The sequence below is a fragment of the Falco peregrinus genome, chromosome 2 (assembly GCF_023634155.1).
Source record: "Falco peregrinus isolate bFalPer1 chromosome 2, bFalPer1.pri, whole genome shotgun sequence".
NCBI lineage: Eukaryota > Metazoa > Chordata > Aves > Falconiformes > Falconidae > Falco > Falco peregrinus.
Window position 1 is genome coordinate 75,398,100 of NC_073722.1, and position 19,999 is coordinate 75,418,098.

General features: G+C 44.3%; 1 protein-coding gene across 3 annotated transcripts in view; it reads left to right on the top strand.

The window, feature by feature from the left end:
• The first annotated feature begins 15,847 nt into the window (after positions 1–15,847).
• Positions 15,848–19,999, top strand: part of SNCA (synuclein alpha) — a 71,060-nt gene continuing 66,908 nt past the window's right edge. The window contains exons 1-2 of one of the 3 annotated variants that reach the window (XM_055797909.1): positions 15,848–16,043; positions 17,941–18,086. In XM_055797909.1, coding sequence (XP_055653884.1) covers positions 17,966–18,086 — 121 coding nt within the window. In that variant the 5' untranslated portion in view covers positions 15,848–16,043; positions 17,941–17,965. Of the gene's footprint in view, positions 16,044–16,143; positions 16,263–17,940; positions 18,087–19,999 lie in introns of those variants that run through there. The other 2 variants (XM_055797910.1, XM_055797911.1) reach the window with 2 other exon arrangements.

The window sequence follows — 19,999 nt, forward strand, 5'->3', positions numbered from 1 at the left end:
GTTTCTTGCAATTACTTAAGTTGGTCAGCAGCTCTTATTCCCTTTTCTCTGTATTGCAATCATTAGACTCCATGGGGAGCAGTCATTTCTGATGGGACAATACTCGTTAAGAAGATCATGAAGTTATGAACACATCCCATAGGTGACTTTTAGACAATAAAAGTATTTAGTTGCAGAAATCATTTGCAGAGAAAACAAACAACACGCAGCTGGGCCTACCTGTTTCTCAGGGTCCTGAGGGTGTGAAATGGCCTTATCTGCCCTGACAGCCTCACCTGACCCCACTGAGCACCCGTGCCTGGCCCTAACGCCAGCCCCCTGATGGAGTGACCCAGGCCACCCTTGTCCCCTTGCATTGTTCTGGTTGCCCCTGGGCTGGCAGGAGCCCATTGCTGCCACCAGCCCTATCCTGCCGGTCAGCAAGGTCCCTGTCCGTGACGGAGTCATCCTGCACCCTGTCCCATCCCTGCCACATGGAGCAGCCCCCATCCCTGCTCTTCCCTCATGGTGAGCTCAGGCAAGGCTTTGGGGCTTAAATAGGACTCCCAGGCCCTTGCAGAGAGGGCATGGGGTGGGGACCCCAAGCAAGGTTACTCAGAGCACTTAAAGCTATTGGTGCCCTTAGAGCCGTGATGCTGTTCTCGTTAGCCATGCAAACATTTGTGCAGCCGCTTTGTGCTACCCTGAGACCCAAAATGTTTGTTCATTTAATATCACACCCTGTTCAGAAAGAGCTTTGTTGCAGAGAGGCAGCTGTTTCACGTGCACCCTTGTACATCTGGAGATATTACAAAGCTCAGGTGTTGAACTGAAACCTCACACTGAAGATGGTGACGATCTGAGCGAGCACAAAGAAAATGACATGTTTTAGCACACAGCATTGACCCAAGCTCTAATGACGCAGTCTGTCTAAACTTTAATGCAGGGTTTGAGACCTTTTCCATCTGCTATTGTGATTACAGATTTTGGACAGGCAGCCTATACATGACAGAGGGAGAAAATTGGGAAAGCCAGAGCTACTTGAGAGAACAGGGCTTCCTGAGAGAGCAATGCATTAAACATTCATGGTAGAAACAGCGGATTAGTGTTAAGCAATAGAACACCAGGATCCTGTTGCAGTATTCTTTTGTAATTGTACAGTGAAAGATATTTCTTGCAATAAACCCCTATCTGTATAAGTCCACAAAGACAGGCTTATTCCTTCTAGCTGAGAATCTGGTGAAGATCAAATGTGTTTTTCTCAACAACATGTCTGCATAGGCAGGTGTAGAGAGACCTCAGTCTGCTGGAGAGTGAGATCAGTCTGGGAGGCTGTACGGTAAAATTCAGCCCTGCTAAGGGGCTCCAGATCTAAGCAAGCATGCATGGAAACACAAGGGCCCTCTCTAGCCAAGGGTATTGCAGGCTTAGCTAGGGAAACTGTTGGCTTGTCTATGTTGCTGCAGCCTGTATAAAACTGTTGGTGAGTCTCATTTACAGAGTAGATCAAGATTTCAGCTCAGAAAAAAAATATGAAAAAAGCATTTTAGTCTTGCCAGGCTTTGCCATAGTGTCATGGTTTAACCTCAGTGGGCAGCTCATCACCACGCAGCCGCTCGCTCACTGCTCCCCTGGTGAGATGGGGGAATTGGAAGTGTAAAACTGCAAAAAGTCATGGGTTCAGATAAAGACAGTTTGATAGGTAAAGCAAAAGCTGCACACGCAAGCAAAGCACAATAAGGGGTTCATTCACCAGTTCCCATCACAGGCAGGTGTTCAGCCATCCCCAGGAAAGCAGGGCTCCGCCACGCGTAACAGTTACTCAGGAAGACAAATGCCATAACTGAGAACGTTCCCCCTTCCTCCTTCTTTCTTCCAGATTTGATTGCTCGGCAGGACATCACACGGCCAGGGACATCCCTTCGGTCAGTTGGGGTCAGCTGTCCCAGCTGTGTCCCCCTGCAACATCTTCTGCCCCCCCAGCCTGCTCGCTGGTGGGGCAGTCTGAGGAGCAGAAAAGGCCTTGACACTGTGCAAGCACTACTCAGCAGCAACTAAAACATCCCTGCGTTATCAACACTGTTTTGGTCACAAATCCAAAACACAGCACCACACAAGCTACTGTGAAGAAATTTAACTCTGTCCCAGATAAACCAGTACACTTCACTATGATTGAATTCTCTTTCAGTCTGGTTTGCAACCTTTTAGGCTTCCTTCCAAACATGTGAACTGCTGTTCGCATTAGAAGCTCAACGCTACATCTGTTTAGCAGGCTCTGAGCTCTGAGATGCTCTGCTGTGTCACTGCCTCTCCTATCCCCTGTTATACTTGTGAGTTACAACCTCCTCTCTCTCTCTTTAATGTACAAGACTCACATAGAGGAACATTAGGAGTATGTCATTATGTTATGGTTGAAGAAGTGGTTCAGTAACTTGAGCAGATTCATCAACTGTTTTCTCCAAGATTAACATGTCTCTGTATTTGACCTTTTGCTATGTTCTTTCCAGTTTTTAGATACTGAACTCTCTAGTCAACCAAAATGCGTTGAGTTCAGTAAGAATTAGGCTTAGACACAAATTTCTGCTGGTTCCTTCCTCTGTTACCTTAACAACCAGTATGTATACCTCACAAGTAACATTTTTGCCTCCTCTATGTACATTTCCATTTTGAATATTCACTGAAGAATGATACTGGAAATCAAATATTACACAAAATTTGTACGTGCTTCTTTTCCCATAGTAATTCAAAATGTCAGATACCAAGCTGCCCTCCTGCCAAATTGTTTTCTTGAATCTTCCTCCATCAAAAAGGGAAAACTTTGTTCAATCTATTCAACACCAAAGACAAGATTAAAAAATGAATATCAATGGGAGGTTCCCCATTTTCTCCAATAAGTTTTGGATAAGGATAGGCAGGTGTGTTCCAAAAATAATTTCCTTGAGAAGCAACCAGTAACCAAAGCAGAATTAATAACTGATCCCCAATTTCTCCCTAAGAAAAAAAGTTCTGCTGTCTTCTACATTAACATCCTCAGGAATGGTAGTTTTCAGTGGAGGAGTGTAGACTTTTTAGATTTTAAAAAAACCCAAACTCTTCAAAATTCAGTTAAAATGATAACATTTCCAATGATTAGATGTGTAAAAGTGCCACCACCTATATGCTATCATGTAATCCACAATATCATTCAATATGGTACCGTTTCAAAATTGTTACATTCCAGTAAGTTTTGTCTGGTAATCTACCTGTATGAAATAATTTCTGTATGGGCACACTACTGGTTCAGACTCCTCAATTCAACAGTGCGCATCAGGATGTTCTTAAATTTAAAGTAAGCACAGGAGCAATCCAGACTTCATATATGATTAATGCTCAGCTTATTGACAAGCTGACATTACTGACCATATTCTATACATTTTCTATAGATGGCTGTCTCTAAGACTTTTAAACTGTTTAGAATACTATGTTTACTTTAAACCCTAACATGAATACACTTTGAGGATACAACTAATTCATATTGAGCTTGTGAGATTTTCATCCTTTAGTAGGGTGTGCAGATTTCCAGTGGTAATAAACATTTTCTGACAAATCAAAAGCCCAAAGTCATCACATTAAAATGTCTTGCAATGATTATACTTTTAAAAGTTATGTTTCAAGCATGTCAAGGCCTCAATCAAGGAAAGGATTTAACCCTTCCTGAAGTATATGTTTAAACACACTCTATCAAGTCATAAAATAATGGATTAGTAATCTATTTGAAATGTGTCAGCAAGGTTTGAAGTGGTGGTGGTGGGGAACCAAACTAAAAAAGCCCCAAAACCAAAACATGTTCTACCAAGTTTCTTTTGAAATGGCCACTATTTAATTTTATTTTTTTCAGCAGGATAAATTACTCTCCTTCAAATTCCAAGGAATTTTTACTTGGCAAGTACTTAATGAGAGCTAGGCGCTGCTAGAAAACCCTTGGCTAAATTTGTAATGCCTCCTGTGAAACAGGTGACCGCACTTGCAGTTCTTGCAGTCTTAGATTTGCTTATGGGCCAGAGTTTCTAGTTTCATCTCCTGAGCTGATCACATTCACCTCAGTCATCACACCAGATGAGACAAAATAGAGAAATAAAGCAATATCTATAATCATTTATGACCTCTGCTTCCAGCGCATTTCTACCTCAACTTCTTTTCCTCTTACTCCTCTTAGCAGTTTCTTCAGGTCTGTACCTGCGAGACAATATATCCAGATTTTTGTCTTCAGTATCATTTCCATAAATATATAATGGGATTAAATTTGTGCCAGGCAATGTTCTTGATGATTGTATGCACTTGTACCCCTTGCTGCTTATTAAGCAGAACTTTTAAAATGTTTCTGAGCATCTTGCAATAAGAAAACAGGTTAACAAAAAATAAAAATAAAAATCCTCAACCTCCTCTCATTTTGCTGAATACAACGACTGATGCAACACTAGGAGTAGTAGAATTCCTGTATCACCATGGAGAATCTCAGCTTACTGATTTTAGATTAATTGGGAAGTGTTCTACACAATGTTTGAAGCAAGCAATACCGATCATCTTTAAAAATAACCCCTATCTCCTCTCTTCAGGGTGGTGAACTTGGCTTAGACATAGAAGAAGAAGCAGGATTGTTGCAGAATTGCAATACAAAAGTTGTGGTTTTTTACGATATTGGAAATTCGTCATTAAAGGTGTACTGAATTTATCATACAATGTAAGAATATTATCTTCTACAATCCAAATCACATTTTTAGTAACAAAATAGACCTCAAAGGAACATTTTCTACTGATATAGAACAAGCCTTTGCTCATTCTGTAGTTGTCTATGATGAGTCCTTTGCTTCATTGCTGGACAACAATGTTCAAAATCGGTTTAGGCCATATTGCAATCTATTTTTCCTTTATTCATGATTGTATTAGGAGGAGATTCACCTCAGTACATCTACGTTACTGCTTCAGATCAGATCAGGAGAGCTCTTTTGAAGCAGACCTTCCACTCTGACTTACCAGTTTCCATCACAGTCCAGTCTCAGAGCATGCAAACTTTTCCTTTTGGAGGAAAATAAATTGAAAGCTGTGCTCATTCCACTTGTGGATAGTCTATGCATGGAACCAAATTAGAGCATCTTGAACACTGTTCCAAAAGTATTCTGGATTCTCTAGATGTTCCACTCTAAAACATCTTTGTTCCAAATACTTGATGCTGTGTCCTAGCACCAATCTATTCTACAGATCTTTCCCTACAGTACCATACTGCTTTTAAGTGTAGACAGGGCCCAAGAAGACTGAATGAAGAAGACCTTCTGGAAGGTAGAAAGAGATTGCAATCTCTTCTGTGGAGCTACTGCGTGTTAAGGGAGAGCAGGTCCCCCCAGGTCAGCCAGCCTGTGGCAGTGCACTGAAGGGCAGAGAGCAGCCAGCTGGCCTCCGGTGGGCCTGGACAACTCCCCAGGGACCAAAAGGGAATGTGGAGGGCTTGCTTGCTTGCTGCAATTCAGAAAGACGATGAGTTAATCTGGAAGCAAGAGCTTCCAGATCAAGGAGAAAGTTGGTTGTAAGCTATTTTTATTTTCTGCTGGGCTAATTGGTTGGGCTAGTCTAATTTGGCTTCACTAGTAAATTGGGTTTATTTGCCTAGATTTTACTCAGTTCATACCTGTTTTTTTTAATTTGGTCTTCTTTAGGGAAAGGGATAAGACAGATCCACCTCAAAACTTTGGCTGACTCAGCATCTCGTACCAGGCTGCGTGAAGTTAGTTCTGTGGTCCCTGTGAGGTTCAGTCTTCCACAGAGCTGGACTGAGTGGTAGCCCCAGTCAGACAGGCAAAATCAAATGGAGATCACTGAAGTCAAAAGCAGGCAAGGATGGTTTTTGGTAACTACACGCTAGATGTGTCACAACTGCAAAATTATAACATAGTGTTGAGAAAGTGCTGGATGGGAGCAATATAGCTGACTTGTGGAAAATATAAAAGACACTGGTAATGCTGTTCTCAGACTGAGGTCACTTAATGAAGTGTCAAGGTCTCATTTTTTCATCGATGCTGTTAGTACTTCATTGCGCAGGTGACCCACACACAGTGAATTCTGTATTATTCACACTAGACAAAGTAGCAGTGACTGAAACACATTGTTCTAAAATCACTAAATGGAAATATAATACCCACTGTTTCTTTAAGGTGTTCGCACACTGATTTTAAGTGAAGAACATTAAAGTTCATTTAGGAAGCTGAATGCTCATTTTAAAAGCTTGTCATCAGACACATTTCAAACTGAATGACAACTTGCTGATGATGGGGAATACCTTCCTTCAGCAGAGCATTTGAGCTAGTCATAGAATAATGAAAGCTGCATTTGGCTCATAAACAGCAAAAGGAAATTCTTTACAATTCTGATTTTTGCCCATTTCAAGTATTTCTGAAAGAGTTTCATATTTGGAGAGAGTTTCATAATACCTAGTAACATAGTTATGAAGATGTTGGCAGAAGATAGCACTGATGACTATATGCCACAGGTGCAAAGAATTTACTGCTTGGTTGGACATTAGAAGTAAATAATAATTATTAACAACTGATTGAAACATTGAAAACACATTAGCCTTTATAAACAGTTTATATACAAAAGCTTCATGTAGATTGTACCCAAAACACACAGTTACCTGTGAGAGGGCCCTGATTAGGGACAATAGCAATTAGCTTCTGCTGCTTCTAACCAGAACAACACTGTGCCTAATGGCATGGAAAGGAAGAAGACACTGAATGGGTTTGTGTGTGGTGTACAAAAGGATGCATCAAGTTCAATGCATCTTGACAAAGATGTTTTTGAGCAACCACATAACCAGAAATCTTTAAATTGTACAGCGAATCAGATCAGTCTCTTTCAAAGAAGCCTGAAGTTGCAGCAACAAAGGCAGCATCTTGTGGTGTGCTAGCCACAGGTTGAACACGTGTGGACCTTGGCTGCAAACAGCAGAGAAGATTACAGTGAATGCTGAAGAGAAACAATCCACTCTGTATTCTAAGTTCACTGCTAAAAAGCTACAAGGATGCTAAACTGTCATTTCACAGGGCAGTTGGTACCTAGGAAGGCAGTGATCTGTGACGACTGGTTATTGTGAATGGTTCACCTGTTTCATTGTCACTACTCCTTCTCATATCCTTCATCTGTGCTTTATTTCCCTGTTTGTATCTTCTCATGAAACCAAGATAATAAGCCCTTTTGAGCAAAGAATATTGTCTGATCCTGGCTGTAAAACATCAAGCACAATGGGGCATTCATCAGCAGTTATGAGTGCTAATAAGAATGAATTCAAAATATATTGAAAGGGAAAACAATTTTAACTTTGATAAGGTTTTGAATATCTCCTGTAGATTAGGACCATGAAAAGCAGATAAACTGAGACGCTAATTCTGCACAAGTTCTGCATCTGTGTTTCAAAACACAAAAGGAAATCTGTATTTTGGCCCAGGGGAAAATGCAGATGCCCGGTATGAAAGCAGACCATGTCTTTTAGGATCTTTTTTTCTGGAGATACAAGGAACTGACTAGTTGTTTTACAAAAGGAGATTCAGCTGTTTCAGGCTAGATCATTTGGATTTTTTACAGTATTGGGTTTGCGTGACAAGGGAAGGGGGGACAAGGCTACAGCTGTGGCTTCTGTGGGAAGCTGCTAGAATCTTCCCCTATATCCAATGGAGCCAACGCCAGCCAGCTCCATGAGGTCCCTGCTGATGGCCAAGGCTGAGCCCATCAGTGATGGTGGTAGCACCTCTGGGATAACATGTTTAAGACGAGGGGGGGAAAAATCTGCACAACAAATTTCAGTGGAAAGGAGGAGTGAGAATATGTGAGAGCAACAGCCCTGCAGGCACCCAGGTCAGTGAGGAAGAAGGGACAGGAGGTGCTCCAGGTGCTGGAGCAGACATTCCCCTGCAGCCCATGGTGAAAACCATGGTGAGGCAGGCTGTGCCCCTGCAGCCCATGGAGGTCCACAGTGGAGCAGATCCCCACCTGCAGCCTGTGGAGGACCCCATGCCGAAGCAGGTGGATGCCCGAAGGAGTCCGTGATCCCATGGGAAGGCTGTGATGAAGCAGGGTCCTGGCAGGACCTGTGGCCCCATGGAGACAGAAAAGCCCGCGCTGAAGCAGGTTTGCTGGCAGGACTTGTGACCCCACAGGGGACCCACACGGGAGCAGGCTGCTCCTGAAGGACTGCACCCCGTGGGAGGGACCCACGCTGGAGCATGGAAAGAGTGTGAGGAGGAAAGAGCTGCAGGGACAACCTGTGGTTAACTGAGTGTAACCCCCATTCCCCCGTCCCCTCTGCCGGTCATGGGGAGGAGGCAGAGAATTTGGGAGTGAAGTTGAGCCCAGGAGGAAGGGAGAGGTGGGGGAAAGGTGGTTTCCAGTTTTGGGTTTAGCTCTCATTATCCTACTCTTATTGAATGGTAATAAATTAATTTCCCTAAGCCAAGTCTGGTTTGCCCATGATGGTAATTGTTGAGTGATCTCTCCCTGCCCTTATCTTGACCCATGAGTCTTTTGTTTATCTCATCTCTCCTGGCTCAGCTGAGGAGGGGGGGTGACAGGGCGGCTTCGGTGGGTGTGTGGTGTCCAGCCAAGGCCACCCCACCATGTACACAGAGCACATGGCAGGGGAGTGACTACTGAGGGACCTGAGCCACAACGCTGAGTATCAAACGCACCCTCAGGACAGTGCAAAGCTGTGACTGCCCAAATGAGAAAGCCTCTTTAGATGAACTAAATCAGCAGCCCTGGTTTTAGGGGCAACCAATTTTGGGGTACAGGCAACAACGCTGAAAATCTGGCTACTTGCTCAGCTGCTTTGGGTGACTGACTTCACTCACCCGAGCATTAACATCTGAGTATCTCTCGGTCTGACAGTGAGTCACCTTAGGGTCACCGGTGGTATGAGCAGCCTGGGAAGAAAGCAGCCCTGCAGCTGGGACTTACAGACTTTTATCCTCGCAGAGGTAGGATGTGATCGCTGTAACGGACCTTGCTGGCTTGAGGCATTTGGAATGGTCTGATGGTCTGACAGCTCACAGGCTTTGGCAAATCGACTTTGACAAATGCAATCTTCTTCCAGTATGCCCTCAATAAACTGCTTGAGAAAGAATTTTCCTAGCACATTGCTTCCACCATGTCACCTTTTTTTTTGACATGTCCTCACTGTCCCTTCTTTTTCCTGAACGCACACATCAAGGCTCCCTGTGGCCTGCCTGTACCTAACCTGCTGCCCACGTGCCGGTTCTTGCCTCCGTCCTACCATGTGCCTGTGCCACCTGACCGTTAATGACTGTTTGAAAAGGTTTCGTGCCCTCCCCCCCCCCCCCCAACCTTCATGCATAAAAAGTCATTCCCCACAAATCTCTACTTAGCCCGCTGACAACTCGCCATTCCTTTTGGGATAAACTCCTCACTGAGAGGCCTATGCCCATGTGGCTTGATTTTGTCTGTGGCCTTTCCTTGTGACCACTGCCACCATGTGTGCTGCTTCGTCCTCCCTTTGTCCCTTATTTAACTAACTTATTTCTTCCGAGACTTTTTCTCCTGCCTCTTGGGTATCGCTGCAAATGTGAATGCTTCAGACTGCTTGTGAATTGAAACAAACTGGGGAGCCTAACAGAAATTAAATGTTTCTAAGGTAGGTTTTTTTCGAGATTTGAGCTTGAGGCTGTAACTGGAGTGGTAATTTAAAAGAAATGAAATTTACAGGTACATGTATTTTGTGCATGAGTATGAGGAAAAATAATCTTTTTTTTTTCCTGTTGATTGTCTACATTGCCAAGCCTGAGCATACATCCCCTTGTGAAAAAATCCAAGACGGCTCCCCGCAGTCACTCTGTACCCTGCTTAATGCTGCATATAAATAAATCTTAATAGTCCAAGTGTTGCCGTTAAAATTAAGAATTTTAGATCAAGACAAGTGCCTAAATGTTTTGTGGCAATAGAAACATAGACAAGAAGGTATGGTCCTGTGGGTTGGAGATTGTGCTAAGATAGAATTCCAGTAAGTGATTCCATGTAATAAATAATGGAGCCAAAGAAACAGGAACAAATAATGGAGTTCTTATACAGATATTTCCTTTGTTCTTCTTGGTTCCCCCATGTCAATCTCTGGGTTAATGTCAACATGAATGGGTGTTGAATTGGACCTGTGTTTGATGTTACCAAAAAAAGCACTGGCAATTGATGACCATGTCATGAGGTTTTGGTAATTGGAGTGGCACCATCAATCGGTATCTAAGGGACCTGCTTGGCTGGGATGTTCGTGTGTTGGAATCAGAGAAATGAGAAGAGGATGATGTGTTGCCTTTTCCAGAGGAGACAGTAGGTTTTCCCTGGAGGTCAATATGGCAAGACATAATAAAACAATATAGTCTTTATGCACTTGTTCTACATATCATTTATATATATATATATATGTGTTGTTTGGTTTATTTTTGCATGCACTGAATGTTCAAAAAGGGAATCCCCTTCTTGTGTAGCAAATGTTGATGAACTTCAGATACATAGAACTTCTGTTTATTTAATGTGTCGGATAACAGACTTCAGCAATAAAGCAAACTTACTCACAAGCAACATGAGAAACAAAAGTTTCTGTGTGAAGATGCATTCATGTGTTTGGATTGCTCATATGCTTATCACCTCTGGATTATTAACACCTCTGATGGAAAAAGTGTGATCTGAATGAAAACTGCCACTTTTCTTTTGTGTGATGCCTACTTTCCTTAGAAATTGTAGAAAGAAGACAGTTTGATAGAATGAAGTATGCTCCTGTCTGGGTTTTGCACTTGTTTAAACAGTTTGTTTGTGACTAACTTCAGCATCTAATTAAAGCTTCTGCCTTCCTGGTGTATCTCTTGAGAAATGCTGCCATCCAGGTAATTAATGTGCTGTGCCTGCACTGGCTCAGATACCTGGATTTGCAGCAGGCTGCTTTAGAGCTTGCAGCCTTATCATTGACCTTGGAGACATCTGGTGCTGGCCTTTCACTCCAACAGGATTTGGGACAAGACAGCCATCAGACCTCACGCTGCATGACGGTTCCCACTCCCCTAGCATTAGCATTTTCGGTTATATGAGATACTGCTAACATGCTGCATCACATCATGAGGAAGATAATTCTTTCTTTCCATTACAATCAACCCATTGGTGCTATGTAACGGGAATCATCTTAAAGAACAATCAACCCTGATTTTGCCAGGCACCCTTAGGTCAGCCTCATCTGATGTTCTGGGTGTCTCTGAGTAGAAACTTACTGCCAGATGGCCTCCTTAGCACTTAAGCTGTTGCTTTCAGCGTACAGCTTCACTTAAGGTCCCAGGTGCAACAGACAGAGCTGCTTTGCCCTTCAGCACTTTCTAGCCCAGACAGATTAATTAATTTATAAAATGTTACCATTGCCTGTGGAAGATGTGATGCCTCTGTAACTTCAGCTTCGCCTGCAAGTAAAGGAGGTGAAGGTCTGGCAGGTTTTGCCTGCAACAGAGATGGTACAAAGCTGTGAGACCCTTCTTTCTGTTGTTCAGAGTTACGTCAAGGTTAGTGTAGTTGGGCTGATATTTGCCAGGTCAAAGACAGACATCACCTTCTTCAAATACATGTATACATACGCGTGTGTGTGTGCATGTGTGTGCGCGCACGCGTGCGTGTGCGTGTGTACATACCTCCAATCTGGTATTTTGGCACATATGTCTGTCTCAATTAGAACATTTTTCACACGTGTATATATTCTAAATACTCTTTTCCACATAAACACACACATATATATACACACATTTTTACCTATGCTGAAAGATTCTGGTTAAGTTTTCTTTTGAAAATGTTTACATTGTTCATATTTGGAAGAAGGAATTTGAGGTTTAGCAACCTCACTTGAGATATACATGTGGATTTCTTTCAGATATACTTCCAGTTCCAGCCTAATTTGTTCAAATGCTAAGACTTCGGGAAGAAGTCCTCTTTTTTCATTGGTCTCCAGCCATGCACCTTTTTCTTGGTTAGATCTCTGATGCATCCACCTGCACTGGATGTGTTCTGGCCTGAAGCTTAACATAGCTTGGCCTGTAGTTTGCAGACATGAAATGGTACGTGCCGTGCTGTGTGCACCTGAGCCAAGAGCAGGAAGGACTAGACCGGTTGTCTGATCCATCTGTGTCAAACACGAGGCCTGGGACTGCAGAGAAATGAGATTTCTGAGAAAGAACGTGGTGCCAGAGAGGAGCAGGTAGATCAGAAGCAAAGGAGAAGCAACAAGAATAAAGGCTGGAGCTAGGCCTGGTCGTGGGGGTCTATCTCGGTGAAGCATTCTGTCCGTGCTCTGGTTTTGGTCTGAGATAAAGGACTCTGTGCACAAAGACACCAGCAATGTTGTTCTGAATTTCAAAAAAAACTCCTTCAGGTCTATTTGTGTCTCCTATCAATGGTTGTGTGGCACAACAGTGGACATCCAGTGACCCAGGCCCTAGTCAGCACCCAGTTGTATCTATCAAAACAGCTCACGAGCAGAAATCTTTGCAATAAGAATGAATTGGAAATGGCAACTGCTGCATAATAATGGATATGAATTTTAAATTAATAGCTGCCACTGGAAAACAAACTCTGAAATGATAACTTGCAACTTGATTGTATGAAGGCTTTAGTACGTGTTTAATTTTCAGTTGAGTACACATCACTAGAAACACCATGCAAGTGAGGCATATACATGCTCTGTAAGTGTTACATTACAACAGGTACATTACAACTTGGAAGCATGCTAAGTGTTAAGATAACAACATGCTAAACCTCAGACTTACTTGTAAGCAAATGAGAGGTCACACTCACCTTTTTTTGAAATTAAGCATGCTTTTGAGTTCTTAGAAATTGCTTATGCACACAGGTAGTTAGAGCATGGCCAGTGATGACAGCAATGACCCACAGAGGGACCCGAGTGGGAATAGAAATGCAAACGTGATGCAAGAGTCTACAAAAATGGTCTGAACTCCCCGTTGCCTCCAAAGCAACGCACATCATAATCTGTTCTGTAAGACATCCGAAGACTGACAAATATTTGCACAAAAATTGCACTGTTTGACACAGTTAATGGACTTAGCAAATTAAGACTATTTTCAGATTATCTGCAATCGGTGAAAGATCCTGCAGTGGAATAATCCATGTTACCTATGAACAGCCTGCCCTAAGACAGCTTCTTTTCATACTGTGGCTTTTCAAGTTTTCGAAGGTACCTTTCTTCTGGGTAACATCACGTGTCAGTTCTGTGCTAACGGAGGGAGCCAGTCTGAGTCACTTTTTGAAGAAACAGGGGAAAGCTTTCAATTTAGGAGAACACCTCTCCAGTGTTTCCACATGAAAAGTTTCACATTTGAATTTTGTAACCTGAAGACAGTAAATTCTGATCAGTTTTACTCTGCAGTACTGTTCAATTGTCAATAATTGTTCTTTTCACAGCAATAAAGTAGGTTTACTTGATCACTAGCAACTAAACCAGTAAGTTAGTCTGCAATGCAAGATAGATTGAAGGACTTTTTATTACTACTTGATTGATTTTTGCTGTAGATGCACATGCAAAGTAAACAGTGTCGTTAAATAAAGATTTGTTTTAAATGCAATCAGTGGGCAATCTGCTTGCTACTATCCTTTCTTCAGACAGGAAAGGCTTCAGGGGAGAACTTACTGTGATACTAAAAGTACTGAGGAGACAATCTAAAAAAATCCACCCAGCTGTTGTACACAGTGTGGTTTAAATGGGAATCACCTTGGAGATGCAGTACTAATTCCCCACCATATTTAATTGTTTTCTACTTGAGTCTCTTCCATCTTCAGAATGAAGAATTTCTTGCGTCAACGTTCATACTCTATTTTTTTTCCTTCTGTGCCTCTTTACCCCCTGATTTAGAATTTAAAAGCTGCCTATTTTAAATACTACAGCTGAAATCTTAAGCTTTATTTCTGCTGTGGTAACTGATGCCTCTTGCCTTTACCCCTCTATTTCTAGCAGCATGATTTTATTAACTGACAAGCTGTTACTTTGTTTAACAGCAGAACATAATGCCTGCCTTTGACAAACACAAGGCAAAAAAGAGAACCCTTGCAAAAGCTAGGAGTTGCAGATATTGGAGCTTTTCTTTGTAGTTTCAGAAACCGAGTCGTAAATATACAAGGGTATTCATCACACTAGGTTCTCTGTTATTGCTAACGTAATTAAATGAGTCTATCCAGACTTATATCAACATGATACAAAGCAACATTTCATGCTCACGGTTGCTTGCATGCTACAGAAACAAAAGGCTTCTTTAAATCCAGAAAATAATACTTATATAAGGAGTACAATATTTACTTTCATTCTAATTTGGGGTCTAGCTTTACTGGCCTGGGTGGTAGAGAATGACTGAGGGAGTGGCTTTCAAGGACCCGGTTTATATACTATGGTATATACATTGCTGGGCCAGTCAACAATACGTAGAAAGTATATGATTTTGATTCACTTTACCTTGTTGTCTGAAACTGTATCTATTTTCCTCCTCCCTCAAATTGGGAGGAAATAGAAACGCCACATTTAGTTCTTGCTTTATTGGGTATGAACGTGCTGCACAGGATGAATGAGATGAGGTACCTTAACGTAATTTAATTCCCAGGGCCCCCATCCCTTTTTTATTTTTTCTTTTTTATTTATCTCTTTTTTATTAAGGCTTTTCTTGAGAGCAGGATTGTGAGGAAATGATTTGTATTCCCAGTCCACACATTCTCTCAGAAAGAAAATACATTGTATAATACTTGGTTGATTAAAACTAGTAGTGGAATGAACCAGAAGAAAGTTTACCAAACAGTATAGAAATATTAAGGCTTATGAGGAAACCTGACAAGAGGAAGACTTTGCACTACGTGTTCAGAATGCAAACAAAATGAGGGATGCATGAGCTGTCTGCGCAGGATGACGGATGAAAGATGCCCGTTGCAGCTCAGAGCCTTGTATCTCATCTACACTATATTCTGTTTCTCCTTTTGGAGTGCCTTAAAAACCAAACGGTTTCTGTAGGTCTTGCAGGATTTTATATAGCACATGAACTGATGTACTGAAGCTGAAAGTCCATCTGTTCTAATGCCTTGTCTCCTACTGGTCTTGGCTTTCCGTGCCTAAATTCTGCAACCAAAATAGAGAAGTTGGATAGCTTTCCCTTTCTGGGGAAAAAGTGACTCCTATGATGAAGACTTGGGTAGCAGTGGCCATGGAGTGTACAGTGGAGGATGCTAGTAGAGGTGTCAGGTTCGGGCAAACTTGGCAGGAGCAAGGCAGGGCTTCTCATAGTCTTTCTGGTTTGGGCTGAAAATGTGTGTGTGTACAGTAGGCTTAAGACTGAGCCGCCAGAGCATCACCTCCCGTGCTTAAAACCGAGCTGGCATCGTGAATCTTGTGAGAACAGCCACGCTGAACTCCAGCCACTTAGGGCTGAAAATTTGGAGGTGGGGAAAAAAGAAAAAAAAAAAAAAAAAAGCGATGAGATGCTCGGGGAGATTTTGTAAGGCTTTGGTGAAGCGAAAACAGGGGTGTTCTGCAGCCACCAACAGCAGCTTCCCCGCCCTCCGGAGCTGCGGTGCCCCAGCCTGTTGAGGGAGCGGTGGGCGCGGGGGGTCGCGGGGGCGCCGAGCCGCCCGGTCCCCTCGGTCCGCGTCGGTGGCACCAGCGCTCCCAGCCCACCCCGGCCCCGCCGCAGGGGTGGGGGGCGCAGGAGCCCGGGCGGGGGGCGCAGCGCCCAGCGGGGGGCGGGGACCCTTCCCGCTCCCCCCCGCCCCTCCCCCCCTCGCGGCGCAGCCTCGCTCCCCCCCGCCCCGCGCCCCTCCCGCACACTCGCCGCCTGCGGGGCTGCCGTCGGGGGTGGTGCCAGCGGACCCGGCCGCTCCCCCCCGCCTCGGGGATGTGCTGAGAAGGGGCAGCTCCCCTCGGCCCCTCCGCGCGTCCCCCTCCGTCCGCCCGTGTCCCCCCGCCCCACGCCTGCTCGGAGCGGGTCGGTCGCCGGTGGCGGAGGAGCCCGGCGGTAAGTGGCGCGGCCGCGGGGGCCGCTCGCTCCGCTGCGGGGCGGCGGCGGGGCCCCGCGGGGCGCTCCGGGCTCGGGGAGGGGGCGGCGGCGGGGCCCCCGGGGCGCTCCGGGCTCGGGGAGGGGGCGGTGGCGGCGCGGCGGGGGGGGCGGCTCCGCTCCGCGTCCGCGCTGCCGAGGGCTGGGCTCTCCGTGCCTGTGGAGCCGCAGCGGCTGTGAGTATGTCTGTATATATGCACGTAGATTTATATATATAGATATAGAATACCTGAAATATTTATATATATACATTTATATGTATGTATATCCCGTTGAACGACCTGTTGTGGGCACGGGGAGGGAGGGAAGGGGAAGCCGGGCGCCGCGACGGCGGGTCCGCCGGCGCCCGGGGGTGCCCCTACGGTGGCGTCGCCCAGCCCTCCTCGGTAGGTGCCTCTCTCTCCCAATGGATGTATATATAAATATATATATATACATATATATATATATATGGCCACGACGCCCTGCGCTCTCCCTCCCTCTGCAGGTGCCTGTATGCTATTTGATATACATCCGATATATAGCCCCCCCGCCTGCGGTCCCCAGGTACCCCCAGCGGCGCTGCCCCCCACCCAGGGATGGGGACCCCCTCGGTGGAGGAGCCGGGGGGGTGCCGCGGGCAGGGGGCTGCCACCCTCCGCCCCCGTGTGTGTAAGGCGCCCCCGCCGCAGCCCGGCGGTGAGGGGCGGTGGGCAGTGGGGCTGGGGCGGTGGGCAGTGGGGCAGGGGCACGGGTGCTGCAAGTATTGGGCTTTAGTGGACTGTCTTGCAAATGCTGCCATGAAAATAATTCAGTGTCAGTAGAAAGCAGCAGCCCAGATGCCTTCCTAGACAGCCATCCCTCCTACCCAGCCTCCGGCAGCGCAAAGAAAATCACAGGCAGCAGCTCTGTGTGGGTGAAGAGAAAGGGCTATCGATAACGGGTTTACTGAAGTGACGCTGACTTCTTGGGTTTAATTACTATTTTAGTAGTTTCAGGGTAGCGCTGGGTTGTGTAGCTGCCACAGAACTCACCCGGTAGCTTTAGCGTGTTGCTTTTACAAGCCTGCATTATTGCTTTTGCTTTTTAGTAAAATCTTTTCTCAGTGCTGATAAATGCAAAGAACCCATTCGGGAAAACTCAGTTTCCAGAAGTGATGTGGACTGTGCGCAAAATGCTTGACTACTGGAAAAGCAGTGCTTTCTGTTTGCTCCTGTCCCTCTGGGTTGTAATGGCAGTTTCTTATAACAAGTGAGCAGTTGTGATTTAGGAGGGTTTGGGGATTTGTATTTTTTTGTTGGTTTTGGTTTTTTTTTTTTAGTAGTTGTTAGTGTTTCTTTAAGTCGGCTTTTTCTTCTGGATGAGAGGTGGAGTATCAAATCACAGGACTAAATCCTGCCATCAGCTCACGAATGGAGCTGCCCTTTGAAGGAAATGATGCCTTGGGAGGCAAGGAAGGGACTTTTATCAATGACTCTTCCAACCAGACCTACGTGACCAGAAGCCTCTGCCAGATCCTGTGGGAATGGGGTCCCCATGTTTGGCTTGGATCAAGGGAACTGCTCTGGCAGTGGTGTTTAACTTACTATGTATGGCAGCATGTGAGAAACTGTAAAGGCGAGTCACGGAATTGTACACCTTTTTTTTCTAGTTATTTAACTGTTTTTTCTGTCTGAAATATGGAGTGCAACCTCACATACAGAGGGGTGATTACATATTGCTAGTAGAGATGCTACATAATATGGGGGTATAAATAATATAATTTTAAAGTAATTTTGATCCCATTTGATTTGAATAAAATTTTCTTCCCTTTCTGGAAAAAAAAGCTGAAAAAAACCCCTACTTACTGAAAGTGTCCTGTCTCTTTTTTTTCCTCTAGAGCTGTGTGAAGAAATTCTTCAGCCATGGATGTGTTCATGAAAGGACTCTCCAAGGCAAAGGAGGGAGTCGTAGCAGCAGCAGAAAAAACCAAGCAGGGTGTGGCAGAGGCAGCAGGGAAGACGAAAGAGGGTGTCCTCTATGTGGGTAGGTGGGCAGCAGAGATCATGCTGTGGGTCACTGTACCCTGACATTCACAGCTGGATCCTCAGCAGACCTGTTCTTCAGCAGGAAAACCCAAATGTCATGACTCACAGGAGACCCTTGCAAAACAAACAAGAGGAGAGTTGTGCTCTCCTGAGCTTCGGTTCTTTGAAACCAGATGTTGGCTCTTATGTTACTGTGTTGTGCTGGCCATGTGTTACTGCTCTGTGGAGCCACATTTGTCACACCATACAGAACTAGACCGTGTCATAGGAGGTGCCTTAGAGTGCAGGTCACTAACTGGCACTCTATTCAAGAAGTTTGCTGGGTTAAAGTCTGAAGGGGTAGATGGAACAGTAAAAATACAGTAAAAAACAATATATAGAAGCTGAAGTGGAAGATAGCTTTACAGCATGCCTTAGAACATGTGGGGTTTAGGTGGGATTTTAAGAGAAGAAACTTGAGAGATCAGTTCAGGAACCGAGCATAGGCTGTGCTAATGGCTTGGCACATCGACAGTACCGTTTTGTATGGCAGTGTCATCTCCTCATCTTTTGAAATTAACTTCATGTTCTGTACTTGCTATTGCATATCCATAGCAGATATTTTCCATGAGTTCTCAAGGAAGAGCCACTACAGTTAATGAGGTAGGGCAGGTAGACCCCAAGATAGCAAAGCAGGTGTTAAGTGACTTATCTAGGCCATACAAGAGTCTTGTGTGGAGCCAGGGATAAAATTATTTTCAAATCCCAGATCAGTACTTGACTGCGTGATCATCATATTTGCTTAGCAAGTATTGGGTTTTAATGGGCTATCTTGCAAATGCTGCCGTGAAAAATTCAATGCAAAATAATCTGCCAAGCCACATGAAGAAGTGGTCGTTTTAAAAAAAAAAAACAAAAACGTATCTATTTCTTTTACTCATCTGATAAAGTTAGTCTATAAATGAATGGAGGGGAAAAGGACCTACAGGTCCTTTTGTTGTTGCTGATTTTGTAGCAGGTCAGTTCTGTAATGGATGCTGTGTGTACCTAGGACGATGCGCACAGGTATCATAAACAGAGTTGAAACCCCGAGGCATTTCTTTAAAATGGGAGCACCGAGGTCTGTGCAATTCCAGTATCTTTTCAGGATTCCCTCTGCCGTTGCAGGCTAGTGCCTGTCTGTAACAAATTATTTCTGCTCCATATAGTTTAGACCACTTACTTGGAATACGCTGTTCTCCTGCTAAGCCATAGCAAAGCTCGGTGCTCTTGCCAACAGAGATGGCAGTTATTTTGAAAACTAATTGTGAGAGAAATCTATTTTTAAATGAGTGTCTGCTCATTTTCAGTATAGCAAAATAGATGTTCTTTCACTGTACATTGTGCTTGATATTGGAATTATTTTTAAGGGGTAGGACCTTTTTTTTTTTTTTTTTAATTTTACTTTCTTGTAGTTCCTGACCATACTTCTGAGGCCATTGATTTCTTTGTATTAGAAACCTGCATTGTGTGTCAAATTAACCTTTGTGTCTGACCTGTTCTCCAGACCGTAATAATATTTGAACCTTGTTCTGCTCCCAAAGGCAACTATTTCCTATTGTCTTCAGACTGAAGACACTTTTGCTGAGGTTGAACTTTGGAGGGCAGGCTTGCTATTTAATTCAAGAATAAAATAGTAAGGATGGTGGAGCCCTGAGCCATGCTGGGGACCCATGCGTGACTGTAGTAATGGTGAAGGATCCTTCCCACAGCAGATGCCTGCTTTTCAGGAGGGAAGAGCTGTATGCGTAGTTTCAGTTGTGCAGGTGAAAAAGCCTTTGGTTGGAAGCTGTCTCCAGGACCTCTGGCAGCTCCCGTGTCCCTGCCGGTACCTGCTTGTAGGGAGCCACAGTTTCCCCAGCTGAAGTTTCAACAGGATCAGGTTGGGTAAGG